Below are 16,348 nucleotides of genomic sequence, written 5' to 3' on the forward strand. Positions count from 1 at the left end.
ATGGTGGTTGGCTCTCGACTGGCACAGTGGGCTCGGACTACCCCGAGAGAGGCCTATACGTGCGCGTTCACGTAGGCGCGCCCCCGAGTCAGCGCTGATGCAGACTGTATAAATGATTAGCCTACTGGATTTGTAACTTGTTCTGGTATGGGCCAGAAATCGCATTAACCCGAGATCTGCGTCCATCACACATCTAGGTCTTATACCGTATAGCATATATGCGGTCATCATACTAAATGCACGCACGGACGTATTGTAATTGATGATTCGGCCACAGGGACACTGACATATTTGACATATTTGACACATCATGGACTTGCTCGTAGTTACTCAGACCATCTAACCCCTGTCCTTCAGTCTAGGTGTAGGTGTGTAGTAGGCCGGACCGCTGTAGGACGCGCGGCGCTATCCTCCAAGAGGACCTTTTGTTCCATAAAGACCCAAATGCGGTCACCAAATTGCGCACAGGCGTCAAAGCCAATTCCAAATTAATGAATCGATTTTAAATGTTTTGGATAAATCGTTCGATTTATCCATTTGTATCACAGCTACAGTCGATAAACACAAAGGGTGAATCTATAGGGGGTACAGGTGTTGCCAAAGCAACGAGATGTGAGCCGAGCCGCATCCCGCCCAGGACAATGAAAAGTGCCTTTCAAACATTGCCGCTGAGAAAACTAAAGAATGGCGTTTTCTGGAGACGAGCGTAATCACACGACGATAAGCTATCCTGTATTCAACGTTTTGAACAGAGAAACAGCGCACAGCCCCGCACGCCTCCTGTGCCGGAATGGCCGGTCTCCCCGTGACGGGACCAGTGGCAACGCACGTCCGGAACCCGGATCCAACGTCGACATGCAAACGTGTAGAAAAACAAGTGGGCTAGAATAATAATCATCCATACATCATTCATACAACTCATTTTAAGTTGAATTCCGCAAAATATCGCCTTCATCTTTTCTTTTGTGGAGGTATAATCTGACATATAGAACCCAGCCGTCCCTTCGTGCGCACTGAAGCCTCCTCGTCCCGTTTGGACCTGCTGGAGATCAGCTGTGGTCCGTCAGTGGACGTTCATCAAGTAGATCATGATCTCAACTCGACAGCACGTTATTGACCGGGATCCGAGCCCATGGAGGGACGGCTATGCATGACAGCCTACCTTGCGTTTGCCTCAAGGCACCGGCGTTGCTATGGTAGCAAGGATGAGAGTAGGCTGTTCTGGTCGGGAACAGGACAAACTGAACCACCATTTGTATACATAAAGGCCTGCGCATACGGGATAGCGAAACATGGCTAAGTTATCGTTTAATAGTGAATTTGGTCGGACTCGTGCAGAATGGAATAAAAACAACTTAACAGGCAGCGACGGGACACCCCATGCGCGCGTCCACGCGCACGCATTCTCTTCCTCTCTCTCTTATAGACACACACGCGCACATACACACACACACACACAAACACACACACACACACATACAAAGACACATTCACACACACACACACACACACACACACACACATACAAAGACACATTCACACACACACAGACACACACACACGCACACACACACACACACACACACAGGTGCACACACACACACACACACACACACACACACACTCATACGCACACTTTACCGTTGACTTGACCGGGACGTATAGAACCGGCTTCCCTGACGTCCCCTTCTTGTTGTGCTCTCCCAGGACGTTGTTCCCGACCTGGAATCCTTTAGACTTTACCCAGAATTTAAATTTGGCGTTGATGTGGCTGTTGTCGACATACACGCCGTCCGACTCGTCGTTCTGTAACAATGTCTGCATGATTTTGTTGTATTTTCTCCGGGTGACCGTCTTTGTTTTCCCCGAGTCTCCATATGTCCGGAGACACCAGTCTTGAAATTCACTAAACATCTCCGCCTCCAGGACCACCGGACTCCGGCTCCGTTTGGGCACATCCATGCACGCCTTCTTCGTTGCCATTTCTCCTCTCCTCTCGCTCGCTCTCTTAACTCGCTATAGGACGAAGCGGCTCAATAAACGGGCTTCAGCGTCTGTGTGTGTGTCTGTGTGTGTGTCGATCCTCTTTTCCAGCCCCCCCGTCCCGCGTCGAGGTCGGTTCACGCGACGATGGGGATTCTCTCTCCCTTGTGCTCGCGAACGAGAAAACGACCATGAAAGTGATCGGGTTCAGCCGGTACACACCTGTTTGCAGAGATGCTGTGCTGTCCCGAACCGCAACGGCAAAATGTCACTTGCTCGCATCCTCCTCCAGTGAGGAACAGAGAGGGGGCTGTCCTACGCGGAGCGGGTCTCTCCCACCTGTGCGTAAACGACTTGGAGGGTAGAAGGGGGGGGGGGGGGGGGGGGGGGGGGTGGACGGAGTCCTCGCTAAACAACAAAGAGCACGAACACACACAATCGTGCCTGTGTGTTCTGCACCGACCTACTTTCTGTCAATAAACCCTGTTTTCTGGTGCGGGGTTGATGAACCTCCGATGAGCAGAGATCCTCGCGTTAGGCGGTGGACAGGCTGCGTGCACGCGCTTATCCGAGCATCGCCACCTGGGATCTGCTCGGTGCTGCTGCACACCTGTTTGAATGAATGGCACTTTCGCCTGCACCGTCCGGGATCGCCTGGTAGTGGGGCTTCGCGTTGTCTAGAATAAAGATGTGATCATCAGGCGACGACACGGGCTGTTTCACCGCCCTGCCCCGGACCATGATAGTGCCTCATCACTGGGATGGGGGGGGGGGGGCAAGTCGTACGGAAAGAAAATGTCCGATTTGGAGATGGCGTGGATGGATTTTCTTTCTTAATCAAAATGCACACAACTATTAACATCCACGTTTAACCTGATCGTTTACTAGGACGGCTCTGCTGAATAGCCTACATTGACAGCGTGAAATGGGACCGACAGAATCGCGCCGGCCAGTAGTCCGATCGCGAATTCCAAGCACGGCTTTCTTAATAACACCTTTATAACATCATTCTCAGATATAGATTGGACGAAAATTATACGAGTCCAAATGAAAAATATAGATCTCGCATCAATTCGATCCCACCTCCGAACGGCAAACTAAAAAGTTTGACCAGGAATAAAGGTGTCATACATGAATGCATGCATGCTTTTTCGTGTCTTTCGTGTAAACGCGTCTAGTTTGTGTGCCTGTGCTCTGCCCTGGTGCACGACGTGGTGCATGTGTGTGTGCGTGGCTCCTCTTGGCCTGTGCATCGTGGGGCCATGCTGGCGGTGGTGGCTGCTGCTGTTGCCATGACAGCAGCACAGCAGTGGCTCTGGCTGTGCATGCAGCGGGTGAGTGGGATGCCCCATCCTCATCTCTCCATCCTGACTCAGAACACGGAATGCTGGACAACAGCCCCACCCCGACCTGCGTCCACCGCACGCCGAATAATCAACTGCTACTCGATCAATAGGTCATCAAAAAGTGGGCGCGCGTGTGCGTCGACGTCGAGTATGTGTGTGTGTGTGTGTGTGTGTGTGTGTGTGTGTGTGTGCACGCGCGCACGCGTGTGTGTGTGGCAGGGGGATGACCAAAGCAAGTGGAGGCTATTTCATTCAGTTTCATCATTTGCTTCTACTTTTATTTCTCTCTTAGGACTGCTCTAAGTGAAAGATGGATGCTGTAGGACTAAACTATTGGGATCACATTTAATTTCCAAGAATTTTCCCAATTTCCAAATTTGTATTTTGGCACACAACTGCAAAATGCTTTTCGGAAAGAACACACTCACACACACACACACACACACACACACACACACTAAGCTTTTTGCAAATGCCGATACATTCTAGCATAAAGTGCAGCGATATTACTAAAGCAGGCTCGGGCCCCCTCCGAGCAGAGCGACTCGCTTGCCCCTGTAACCGCTGCCGTGTGGTTCAGCTGTCGGACCTGTAGGGACAGTCACGCCCCCTCACTCCTAATGAGGCAAAACTGCTGTAATTATGCTCCCCATCCCCCACCTAGAGCCTTCTTCCACCACGGGGGAAACAAGCCCTAACAGAGGGTCAGAGTGCTGGCTGGCTCGTATATGAGTCTAACCTTTGAGGTGGAATTGTATGTGCTCAAATATATAAGTAGCCTATCTTTCTATATCATTTTCTCTGCATAGGTCTAAACATGTATGATTTGCTTTCATTTATTATTTTTAACATGTTACTCTCCAAACTGCTTCGCTGTCTGCTGTAGGCTATTGTGAGCTGCCTGTCTCCAATGGAAATGACGCAGTGGAAATATCAAATATTAAGTCCATGGGTACATCAGGCCTATTCTTTAATATTAGTCTCTTAGGGGAACATTTGATATTTGCAACTACTAAAAATAGTCTTTCCAATTCGGCTGATGACTAAAAACATTGTTAACAGACAAAGCAGTGAGATGTAATTAGCCCTACTCCGGCGATGAGTTCCCCTTGTCCTATGCGAAGGTTTGTTTGATAAAGTAACTGAGCGACAACGGGACCACTACTGCCCCCTGACGGACAAACGTGGCATTGCGTCTTTCTTTGTGCACCTATCCTGTCCGGACATATCCTACACAACTCCTCAAATAAAAAATTCGAATCATTACCACATTAGGTAAAATCCTATTTATTTTCCATAGCTAACATAGGTTCAGCATTTATGGAAAATATGCATTTTTTACAACTCAAATTTTTAATTTTTAATTAATCCCCAACATTGTTTTTAAAGTGGGACAAATACAGTGATTATTATGGAAATAGAGAAATACGGTGGTTTATTTTCAACCAAGCATTCAAAGCTACTCTGCCGCGGTACGGAGCATCCAGGGGTTGGCCGACAGCGTGTGCCTGGCAGGGCGCTGGGACTGTGGTGCGACATGAACACACACTGACAGCCTTATGGGACCATCAGGCACGGGGGCGGGGAGGCACCGGACGGTGGGTCAGGGCCCGGGGTGGCTACAGGCCACTGGGACAGAAGAGCCATGAGGCAGCCAGGAGACGACAGAATGAGCACAGTCACCATGGAAACACAAGCGGCCCAGGCGAATCATGGCAACTGGTAACTAAGTAACAGGAAACGACGGACCATAGAGGGCCACGGGTCTGGTTAATCATGACGAGAGTAGGGGAGGGGAGGGGGGGGGGGAGTGGGGAGGGACAATGGCAAATAGATTAGGGCCAGAGGTCTGGTTCTGGGATGCCCATCCCCACCCCCCTGTGAAAAGTGTGCTCGTTCGGTCTCCACGCGAATTGGATTGACACAGGATTAGTGTCAACATGTGCACAACAGAGGTGCAGCCTCCGCCCTTCCCAAGCCATCCCTCTCTCTGCAAATGGGACCTTGGACCACAGAACACTATGGGCATGAGCGGAAGGAAATGGGGTTCAGGTGCATAGGCAAATTAACCTGCATGCAGTACTATGTGCATGGCTGTGTGTTTGCATGTGTGCAGTGTGTACAATATCTATTGCATCTTTGTGGCCTTGCTGAACTCGCAGCCTGATTAGGCATTTCATTGTTTAATACAATTTGTGTTTTAATTGTGATAAAACTTCACCTGTGAGGTGTATGATACTTGATGTACTTGTTAATGGACTGTTCATGTGTGAATTTGTGGCCCAATAGGAGGCAGAGCTTTAGACAGGAAGCTACAGTTGAAACCCCAAGGAAGTTACCCTCAGGAAACACCAGTGTAAATGTACCTGGCAGTTCATTTCCATAAATCTCAAGCTGTACATATATTATAGAGGCCAGAGGGATTTCCCCACCAGTAAGTTAGTGCAGAAGTGAGGAGCTTGTTTGCAACTTGATAATCATAATGGTCCTCAAGATTGAATCACGAAAACAATATAAATAAACAAACAAAAAAAACCCTGAATGACTCTCTCTCACTAATGACCACTAACCCAGCCCATTAAATGTGTAGCAAATTATGTTTCTCTTTCAATTACATGCTGCAGGGCGAATACACTTAATTCTACATAAAGACAGGTAGGTTTATATATTTATATATATATATATATATATTTGTATATTTGTATATTCGTAATATTAGACTGTTGGAGGATCTTTTATACTTTTAACTCTGAAACAGCTTGCATTAAATGATGTCGATTACCCAGTTGATAATAATAATAATAATAATAATAATAATAATAATAATAATAAATGTTATTTATAACGCACTTTACATCAACTTAATGACCTCAAAGTGCTACAATGCACATTAAAAGAAATACAACATAAAAGACTAAATAGATTAAACAGAAAAAATAACAGAGATAAAATAATCATTTAAAATAGCAGTTTAGCCAAAGGCTTTTCTAAAAAGATGGGTTTTTTTTGATAAGCAATACACTCTTAAGGCCAAGGAATATCCTTTACTTTAAACGGACATCTATTGCTATCAGGGTTAACCTTTTGATGCTAGCAGCAACCGTTTCAAAAAGTGCTATCATATTGTATCATATCCTAAGTATCTTTATTAGCATAGGATCTGTTGATGCAGGACCAATGCTGGTTTCTCTTACCCATCCGATACCGCTGGGATTGTGTTTGTATGAGGAACATGCCCCCTATTGCCCAAGCATGGTCCAAGTCCCATCCTTCTGTTCCTGATTGGCTGTGACATGTTGGTAGGAACCCCCTGCAGCCAGACTGACAGCTGCTCAGCCACGCTGCTTTTACACATCTGATCATACCTGGCAGCCATTCAAGAAGCATACCCACAATGCACCACGCCAGCTACTTAAGTTGTGAATGAGTTTGCTTTTTGAGATAAAGGGCATATCATTTTATTATTACAGTATTACATTGTTCCTGTGATTGTCATATAATATATATTGTTCACATGTTATAAACATTGGCTATTACTTTTATTTAAATTCTCATTCCAGAATTCCTGAGTTTGACCAAAACCGACAACAACATGGAAAATTGATGTGTGTTATTTTGTGGTACAGTAAATAGTTGTAAGTGTGAAAGAGAGAAAGAAAGAGAAAGAATACGCTTCTTTAGTACTGCAATACTTCTTAAAATAACCTCGACATATCTAAACTCAATGCTGATTGATAGTGATCACCATAGTGTTATCTATAGAATGACACCCTCAAAAAATAGAAAATGCCTGCCGGTCAGTACCTCTCACTTTGTTTATAGGAATTTGACTATCTAGTCTCCCAGAACACCCCCCACACAAACCACCCAGCCAGGCGAGTGACACTAGTTAGCGTCACACCGCTGCACAGTGCAGTCAGAGTGGACTGAACACTAGTATTTCTCTTTTCTAATTCTGAAGCCTCCAGCCTACTAACTGGGAGGGGCTCAATATATCACATTGCAACATAATTAGTCGATGATATATAATCCTTTATCACTAAAGACCTTGTGCTTGTCCTCGTTCTCCTGAATGGGGTGAGGGTTTAACAGACTTCTCCACTGTGATGCTTAGTACTGTTTAGGTAGATAGTTAAAAAAAAAACGTATGATTTAGGTATGATTGGAGAATTGTCAAGTTTAGGTCAGGGGGAAGTTAAGGTCAGAGTAAGGATATGGGGAAAGTCCATACATGTCTAGCTGAATGACGTGTGGTGAATTACTGAAAACTGACATAAAGGTATACCATAATTATTAGCAAATACGTTAAACAGTAGATTTTGCTAACATTATGTTCCTATTCAATTGTTACCAATATATGGTCGTTTTCCATTAAAAAATATACAAATATCCTGCATTACTTATTACTACTTCAATCAAATCTAATGCAATGAACTTTTGCCCCTTGTTTGTTTGTAATCCATGGATTTATATGACAGGTCCAAATATAATAGTTTTAATTGCTAGTTTCTTCTTAGCCATCCATATTCAGATTGTTATACTGTTTCTATATTAGAATGGCAAGAACATGAATAAACAGCTGGGAAGAGGTCTCTGGCAAAGTGCTACTTATTTGTTTTTGTGTGAGAGAGAAAAAATAGTTTGCATAGAGGTAAACATGAGTAACCGTTACTGTTTGGAGCATTTGGCGGCCTCTATTGTTTACAGATTGTAGATTTTAAGTTTTATTAAAAGACAATGTAGAATTTATGAGAAATCTGAAAGCTTATGTTAGCTATGTAGCACTAGCTTCAAAAGACCACCCAATAAAACAAACGTTTCATTGTATTATTCTGCATATTTACATCCTTTGATTTGCATTTCCGAAGTAATTTGTTTTATGCAAATTCAGTTCCAATAGCCTACCTATGTTATCGCTGAGGGGTCCAACGTTCATTTTATTTCTCCCATCAACATCTCAACCATTTATAGCAACAATTATGTCAAAAAGAACTATGGATAGGCTACAGTCCCTGAAGTCTTGTCGCTTGGGTACAAGTTGACCTTAAGTGCCCCTCAAATATATGTCTAATCAATTTTTTTTTACAATAAATGGTTAATTTCAACCCCAACAGCTTTTGAAATAATGTTTTGGTGCCAAACGAAACTGCTGAAAAGCATTCTAACGTTCACAGCTTGGTAAAGCCTACTGAGTCAGTTTTTGCAAAGACAAGTCTTGTCGCCTTGTCATATGATGCACCCAATCCTAGATTACAGCCTCACCTGTGATCAATAATTGATCAATCAATTAGTGGGTGTGTATAAAAAGAACCCCAGCACACCAGACCTTCATATCAACTGCAACTTGACCTCTGACAACATGCCTAAGATTCACCCTGAGACCAAAGCGTTGATTATCAAGAGGCTGAAGACCAGATCCACTGCTGAGGCGGCTGACACCTTCAATGTGTCTCAGCATCAAGTACAAAGAATAAGAAAAAGATTTGAAGAGACGGGAGATGTTTTTGACAAGCCCAGGTCCGGCAGACCCCGCAAGGCAACTGCTCGGGAGGACCGTTTGTTAGCTCGAAAATCTAAGGCCAGCCCCTTTTCCACTGCAGCAGAGCTCCACCAGGCCTGGTCAACTCAAGTCCCTGTGTCAACCAGAACAGTTTGTAGAAGTCTCTCGAAATGGCCTCCATGGTCAAATCAGTGCCCAGAAACCAGCACTAAACAAAAGGCAATTAAAAAAAAGTGGCATTTGTCAAGGCCCACAGCCTGGTAAAAGGATGGACGCTGGAAATGTGGCAGAGGGTGGATTTCTCAGAAGAATCTTTGGTTGAATAACATCATAGCCGCTGCAAATATTGCAGGAGACCTACTGGAGCCCGCATGGATCCGAGATTCACACAGAAAACAGTTAAGTTTGGTGGCGGAAAAATCATGGTCTGGGGTTACATCCAGTATGGGGGTGTGCGAGAGATTTGCAGGGTGAGGCGATGGCTGCTTGAGCTGGCTTGTGCTGGCGACGGCTGTTGGTGGTGGCGACTGCTGGTGGCTGGTGTTGACGGCGACTGCTGTGATTGTTGTCCTTCCTTTCGACCTGATGCACTTTACTATCCTTAACCTCAGCCTGATGTATGTGGAGTATTTTCTTTGTTTATTAATAACTTAAATAATATTCCACCCTGTTCCTTAACTTTGTTCTTGTTTTACAAGTTAGATATACACGCACACCTGTTTACACATTTGTTGTTCTTGTTCCACACATGACTAACTTTGTTGTTTTATTGATACCCCCTGCCTCTACTCTGCTGTTCTTGTTCACACTTACTGTATGTTTGCTTTGTTCTTAGAATTTATTTATTTTTTTCTCAACACTCAGCATCTCAAACACTGGGTCCAGCTTCACATGGTGCATCCTCCTTTGTGCAGATGACAGGCAGTGGAATCTGCATTTGCTGGAGGGTTTTATAACCAGTGGTCCATTTTACTTGTATTGCTTTTTTCAATTGTTTCCTTTCCTCACTTAACACTTACATATAAAATATTCATCCCTGTTCCTTAACTTTGTTATTATTTTTCAAGTTGGATACACAAACACATTATTGTTGCCTCACCCATTGTTTAATAAAAAAAATACTATTTCATTCATCCAAGCGTAATGATTTGTTGTTCTTTATATGTGATACTTTGTGTATGGCTTAGTCTTAAAAGTATCATGGTTGTGTGGTCAGCTCCTGCCTCATCAGAAGTTGCCTGGAAAATAAATGCTAAATGGACTGTTGCTACTCTGCTTTCTCAATCGCTCTCTGACCACGGGTAAGTGAATCGGAATTACAAGCAAAATCAAGGAATTCCAATAGCCCAGTTGCGTAAAAATGAACATCTTGAATCGTCTTTGATTTCAGAACAGGTGTAAGGTCAAGCCACTAAAGTCAGTAGCCTAGTGCTACCCATGCTAACACGAACGTAAAGCTTTCCCTCAAACTTAAAAACGTATCCAAATAGCTTGCAGTTGTCACCCTAACACTCCAAATGTAAAACTGACATTTACAAATATGCAACAATAGTCAAAAGTACTTGGGTATGTGTTTTTTAATTTACCATTCAATGCTGCTGTCAGTCCCATTGAAGAATACAGCAGCGCGGCGTGTTTGGAACTATATAGGCTTACATGTATCTGATCTCTCGCGAGATCAGAGTGTCGCAACTCTTCTCTCTCTCTATGGCTCTGGGTTTCACCAAAAAATCGGCTCCGTGTGGACGGGGCCTGTTCGACGACTCCCGGTCGCATGCCGAGCTGATGAGTTTCCTTTACCAGCGCGCCGAGCTGGGCCGATCCTCTCGCGAGATGCAACCTCTTCTGAGATCTCTACTGGATCGCGCGCGAGCCGTCTCCCGACCATAGATAGTATATAAAATGGATGTAGCATCCAGGCAGACTTCAGTTATTCCAACTGCATCCAATTCTCTTGGGTTATGAGCGTCGCCATCATGTCATAGTTTGACTATACCTCACATCAATGCCCAAAAAAGGGCATTGATGTGACGTCGGGGGGAGATACGCCCATCTAGGTGACGTACACCGAATTAGCTCGTAGCACATTCGTTTTAAAACGATCGGTTGGTACAGTTGACCGCAGAGCAAGGCATCTTGGCACCGGAATGAACAATAGGAATGAACGCAGTCAAGGTCAAGATGACGGAGATAGCATTCTAATCCTGAAAACTAGCCTCCGAGTAGAGGTGAGGGTCAGCGGCGAGCTGTCACTCAAGAGGCCGCGCCCCTAATTATTCATACATTTTAACCTCCAATAAAATAAAAACTAGCCTGCTTAAAAAAGAAATCCCCCCCCCCTCAGTGTTGTCATGGAGATATGAACTAAACATACTGACTAGAATGTTCTTTTGGACCAGGCTGTAAATAGGTTTAATAAGACTGTGAAAACGACCTGTTTAACAAGTGAGTCAACGAAGAATTGCTCACTTTTGGTACCATCTCGAAGTGGCCAGATGGTGCTACTGCAATACTGGTAGAACTCGCTGTGGTTGGGGCTTGCTCCCGACCATGGACCTACTATAGAAAGGACAGCGGACTAATGGCCGCCCATTCATTCCTATGAAAACTGCTCAATGGCGCAGAGGATCATCAAGGAGAGATTCGCATCACGGGCGCCTAGCCGCTCCCTCGTGCATGACGTGGCGGATGCAGAAATATTCTCATTTACTAGCATTGTTAGCATATAGCATCATCGGCGAGAGGTCTGAGCGAGAACAGTCGCATTGTTTACCGATCATGGAAGTATAAGTTAATAACCCCCCCCCCCCCCCCCCCCCCCCCGACCGATGAATTTCTATATGTGATCTTTAAACTACACTCATTCTGCCATCTGGACAACAATTAGTATTGAACAATTATTGTGCCGGGCCGAAACAACATTGTTTCACTATAACTTCTTTCAGCTGCCCACTCCTCCTTCTCCTGCAAAAAATACGTTAATGAAATAAAACGCCTGAGGTGGCGTTTTGAAAAGAGAAAACTTACATTTTATTAGTACATGGTATAAAGATAATTATGAGCCTTTGATTGATATCCAGATTTTTTTCCGGAGACATATTTCTGTTCCCCACTTGTATTGGAGTGAATGGGGATATCTACTTTTGGGACTCCATAGCTGTTGTTCCAAATCGTTCCCTATCACGGATATAGTGCACTATATAGGGTGCTCGCCATTTTGTAGTGGTGTTCGAATTCTCAGTGGTTAATTTCATGCACTATATAGTGCACTTAAAATACCCAAAATTTGACTACATACGATGTTCCCTTCATGTTACTCCCGTATACCACAATGCAATGCGGTCGTGTTTTTCCGGAGGAGAAGAAGAAGCTGAATAACCGCGAAAACGAATACATTTAATGATAGAGTCTCCGGCTTTGCTTTAGAAATGTCAACAATTTATTTGGGATTTAACATAGAAAATGTAACATTCAAAATTAATTTTAAAAAAAAAACTTGATCAAGGAAATGTAACATTCAACATCAATACAACCTCCAGCTTTCCTCATGAGTGCCCGGTTTGTTTACATGATGTGGGCGCATCTGTCTGCGTCACACAAATACCCGGCGCATTTACTGACGCAAATGACGTTTAGAAATGTTCAGCGTAGTGTTCGAATTCTCGTTTGTTTGTTCCCTATATAGTGCACTATATCATGAACACTATATAGGGAATAGTGAGTGAGTGAATAGGGAACGATTTCGAACACAGCGCATGAATCGAGGGACCCGGCCACAGCCCGCTAAAACAGCTGCAATACCAGGCTTGGCCGCTGAGCACTGGTGGATTGCGGAAGTATGCACTGCTCCTGGGGGCCTGCTCCCTACCCATCGCCGGTTGCGATGACGTCAGCGTTGCTTGCCGTTCGGCGCAAGTTTTCTCTCAAATCAAGGAAATGGTTGCTATTACATCTTGCAATATTTTATAACTATTAAAAATAAATGCTGGATTGGGTTTTATTGTAATAAATGCACGCATATCATTGACATACTTGTTGCTGTCTACTGTAGGCCTAGTTGAGATGTTGACGGAAAAAATACAATTCATGTTTGGCCTCTCCGATTTAATAGGAATGCTTTGGCACTTATTTGCATAAAAACAAATTAAATCGGCAATGGAAATCAAAGATGTAATCGCCTCCCAATATGAAACCAACTTTACTGTGGTGGAGGAGCTAGTCAACGCATTAGCTCGGCACTGAACAAATGCACTCCCTTTCGAATAGTTGAGTAGCCTACTTTAGTTCTCAAACTCGGGTGTCATGAAACATACATCACTTGTCATAGCTATCTTTGTTGTATACGGGGAATGGGTTAACCTAGTAATTGTTAGGCACTTCTATGAACATCCTTACTGTACCGACGGCGATATATGTATATTAGCCAAATGTCCTTATTGTAAGTCGCATTGGGTAATAGCGTCTGCTAATGCCCTGAATGTAAATGTACAATAGTGAACCCGTCGCCATTTTGGACCGTGTTTCATTTTGCGGTTGTTTTCCTTCACTGCGCCATCGCTATAAAAAACGGTCGATACTTTTGATTGACTGAATGATTTCTAGACTCTCGTCGCACAATACTAAATAGCATCGCCGTGGCAGCGATGACAAATAATTCGATATTTAAGTCGCTCCGGGGGTTCCTTACTCCGTCCAGACAGTTTTACGTATTTTCTACGTTCCGTAAAATGTCGACAAAACGCTTTCGCAGTCGATACTACGGGTCAAAACTTTATAGGGCTACGATGTTCGTGTTTTAGTGCTTAACGGTAGACACCTTGTTATACGTTCACTTAAATTAGGATGCACACCGAATTTGACTAGAACCCCGAATATACACGCCGAAAAGTCTCTTTATGCAACTTTCTCTAACCGAAATTTCTCAATGAACGATTTACAAGTAATCTGTGCCGTGGCCGAAGCTAGGTCTTCGACCATGAATTGATTTACGAAGAGACTAGCCCTTCTGTGCAGCGCTCGTCCAATCCGGAGCCAGCCCAGCGGGAGGGGGACGGGGCGTCACGCGGAGAGACCTATCCAAGGACCGGGCTGTGAACGAGACCGGCGTTGCAGTCCTCGTCCGCTTCTGAAGAAGGGACAGCTTCTACCCCGGGAGGTGAGTCTGTTTAATTATCCGCACGTTTTTTTTTTTTTTTATGTCGTGCGATATCCTGCTCTTAAAAAGTAGCCAGCAGTATCCACTTACTCGAATGATGCGTTTCTTTCGGGTCCTTTTTAGCAGAACTGTGTCCCACTATAAGACGTAGACCGAGTTTCCTGCAGGGATTTTAAGTTGTGTTCTCTGAGACCAGGGTGCACTCTGTCCGGGATACTTTGCAGTGGTAGTTTCTTTGTTATCACATAAAAGGCGAGGGCATTGTCTGTTAACCGTTGAGAGGACGGGCGCGTATCGAGGGTTCGGTATCATAGAATAACATTATTAACATAAAGCACTAAAAAACGACTGGTAATGCAAGTATACATTTGTTAGCTTTATGACCAAAATGGAATTGTTCCAGCTCTCACTATAGAGAGATCAAGCCGGTTGGGCGAGATTGAAACGGGAATTGTATACACGGCCGATCGTATTGGGCAAACAAAACATGTTACATTTCTAATAATCTCTTGTTATCTAACCGGGTGGAAAGGATATGCATGCACATTGCGTTCGCGGCAAAAGCCATCAACCCGCGAGATTTCATGCTTTACATTGAAAAAGGGGAGGAGAAACAGCAGCGTGGTTGACTCGAGGAGAAAGTAGCAGCATGTAGCCTGGAGCTTTAATTTAGTTTTGACCATGGCATTCTCCAAGATCCAAGAACATAGCATACTTAAATGGATGAAAACTGATCTGGGGAAGCTTGCAGTATTTCCTATGGCCACACAGTAGGCCAGTTCCAAGTATAATAAACGGAGTATAGAAGAACCCACCCATTGTGCCCTTCGTGGTAGAGCCCTTTCTACTCCAGGTTTATAGTGTAGGCCTACAGCCAGAGTCATAGAGAAAGACGAGTTGAGACGCTCGTTGATCTCGCTAGCGGGCTGGTCACGTGGTTCACGTAAGCCTGTTTAGTTCCAAAACACGCCGCGCTGTCATGTTCTTCTATTGGACTGACAAAAGTCATTGTGATATTGAATGTTTAGTATAAATGAAAACACGTACCCAATTAATTCTTTGACTGTTATAGCATTATTGCATATTTGTAAATGTCAGTTTTATATTTGGAGTGGTAGGGGAATACTGAAAACTATTACTAAGAAACGTTTTTGGAGGGAAAGCTTCAGATTGGTAGCACCACTAGGCTACTGGCTTCAGTGGCTTAACCTTAACTTTTACCTTGCTACATCTCTGTTGCCGGAGCCAGGAGTTTTTGGGGAAGTGTTTGAGATGCGTGAGAGTGTTTAGAAAAAAAACCCTCCATAACAGGCTGAGGTTTGCGGAACAAAGAACAGGTGGTAACAAGTAGGCTATGAATAAGAACAACAAAGCAAACATACAGTAAGTATGAAAAGAACAAAAGTAGAGCAGAAGGAATCAATATTAAAACAAAGTTAGCCATGTGTGGAATGTGATGGAAAAATTCATATGTTGCTACCCTTAAGTTATATAGGCTTTGTTTTCCATTCCGTGTATTGTCTTGCCATCCTGCTTCTCAGTGTCATCTCTATATCAACCTTTGTGCTTGGTTCAGCCAACTCATGCTGGAGTGAGTGATGTAGTCAAATTATTAACCCTTGTGCTCTGGTCAGCTTTCCTACCTTTCCCTGAGTCAATCACAATAGTAACCTTTGTGCTCTGGTCAGCTGTCCCACCTTCCTCAGTGGCATCTAAATGTAAACCCTTTTATTTGGGTAACCGGCCAGCCTTCCTCAGAATCAATCATGATGATAACCTTTGTTATGGGGAAAACGGTCACAAGGGATAGGACATCCTCTTGTGCACTCTTCTGCTTGATAAGAACACAGGCAACTCTGTGGCTTGGGTAAATATTACCTGATTTGATTATTGACATCTGCATTAAGGGGAGGATCTGAAACGGTATAAAAAGCTCTGACAACCTGTATTCTGGACTCACTCTGCTAGTAAGGAGTATGTTATGTATGCATGCATTAAACCTAGGTTATATATGTTCAACAAGTATTGTGTTCTTTTTGTATTTAGAAATCTCATCTTTCCTTGACGCAATATCTGTTAAAGGAAATTGTCATGACAACTACAACAAATGTGTGAACAGGTGTGCGTGCGTATCTAACTTGAAAAACAAGAACAAAGTGAAGGAAAAAAACTACAAGTGATTTATAAGCCGTTTCACTCAGGATTGCCTAGAACAGTGGTCATCAAACTTTTTAAGCCCAAGATCTCTGACCTCAGCCTTGGTGAAAGGCAAGATCTACCTATTGAAGCGTTGAGAGAGAGAAAAACACAGCCCAGATTTTTACTTCCAACTTTAGGCCTTTTATTTTGCTAATTGTATTTGAA

General features: G+C 44.0%; 1 protein-coding gene across 1 annotated transcript in view; it reads right to left on the reverse strand.

The window, feature by feature from the left end:
* The window catches only part of nol4la (nucleolar protein 4-like a), a gene marked incomplete at both ends in the record, with an annotated part of 20,206 nt that extends 18,223 nt beyond the window's left edge, over positions 1-1,983 (reverse strand). The window contains one exon of the mRNA XM_079741227.1: positions 1,642-1,983. Coding sequence (XP_079597353.1) covers positions 1,642-1,983 — 342 coding nt within the window. The remainder of the gene's footprint in view (positions 1-1,641) is intronic.
* Positions 1,984-16,348: the final 14,365 nt, after the last annotated feature.

The sequence above is a fragment of the Pollachius pollachius genome, assembly GCF_949987615.1.
Source record: "Pollachius pollachius genome assembly, chromosome: 8".
In the NCBI taxonomy this organism is placed as follows: Eukaryota; Metazoa; Chordata; class Actinopteri; order Gadiformes; family Gadidae; genus Pollachius; species Pollachius pollachius.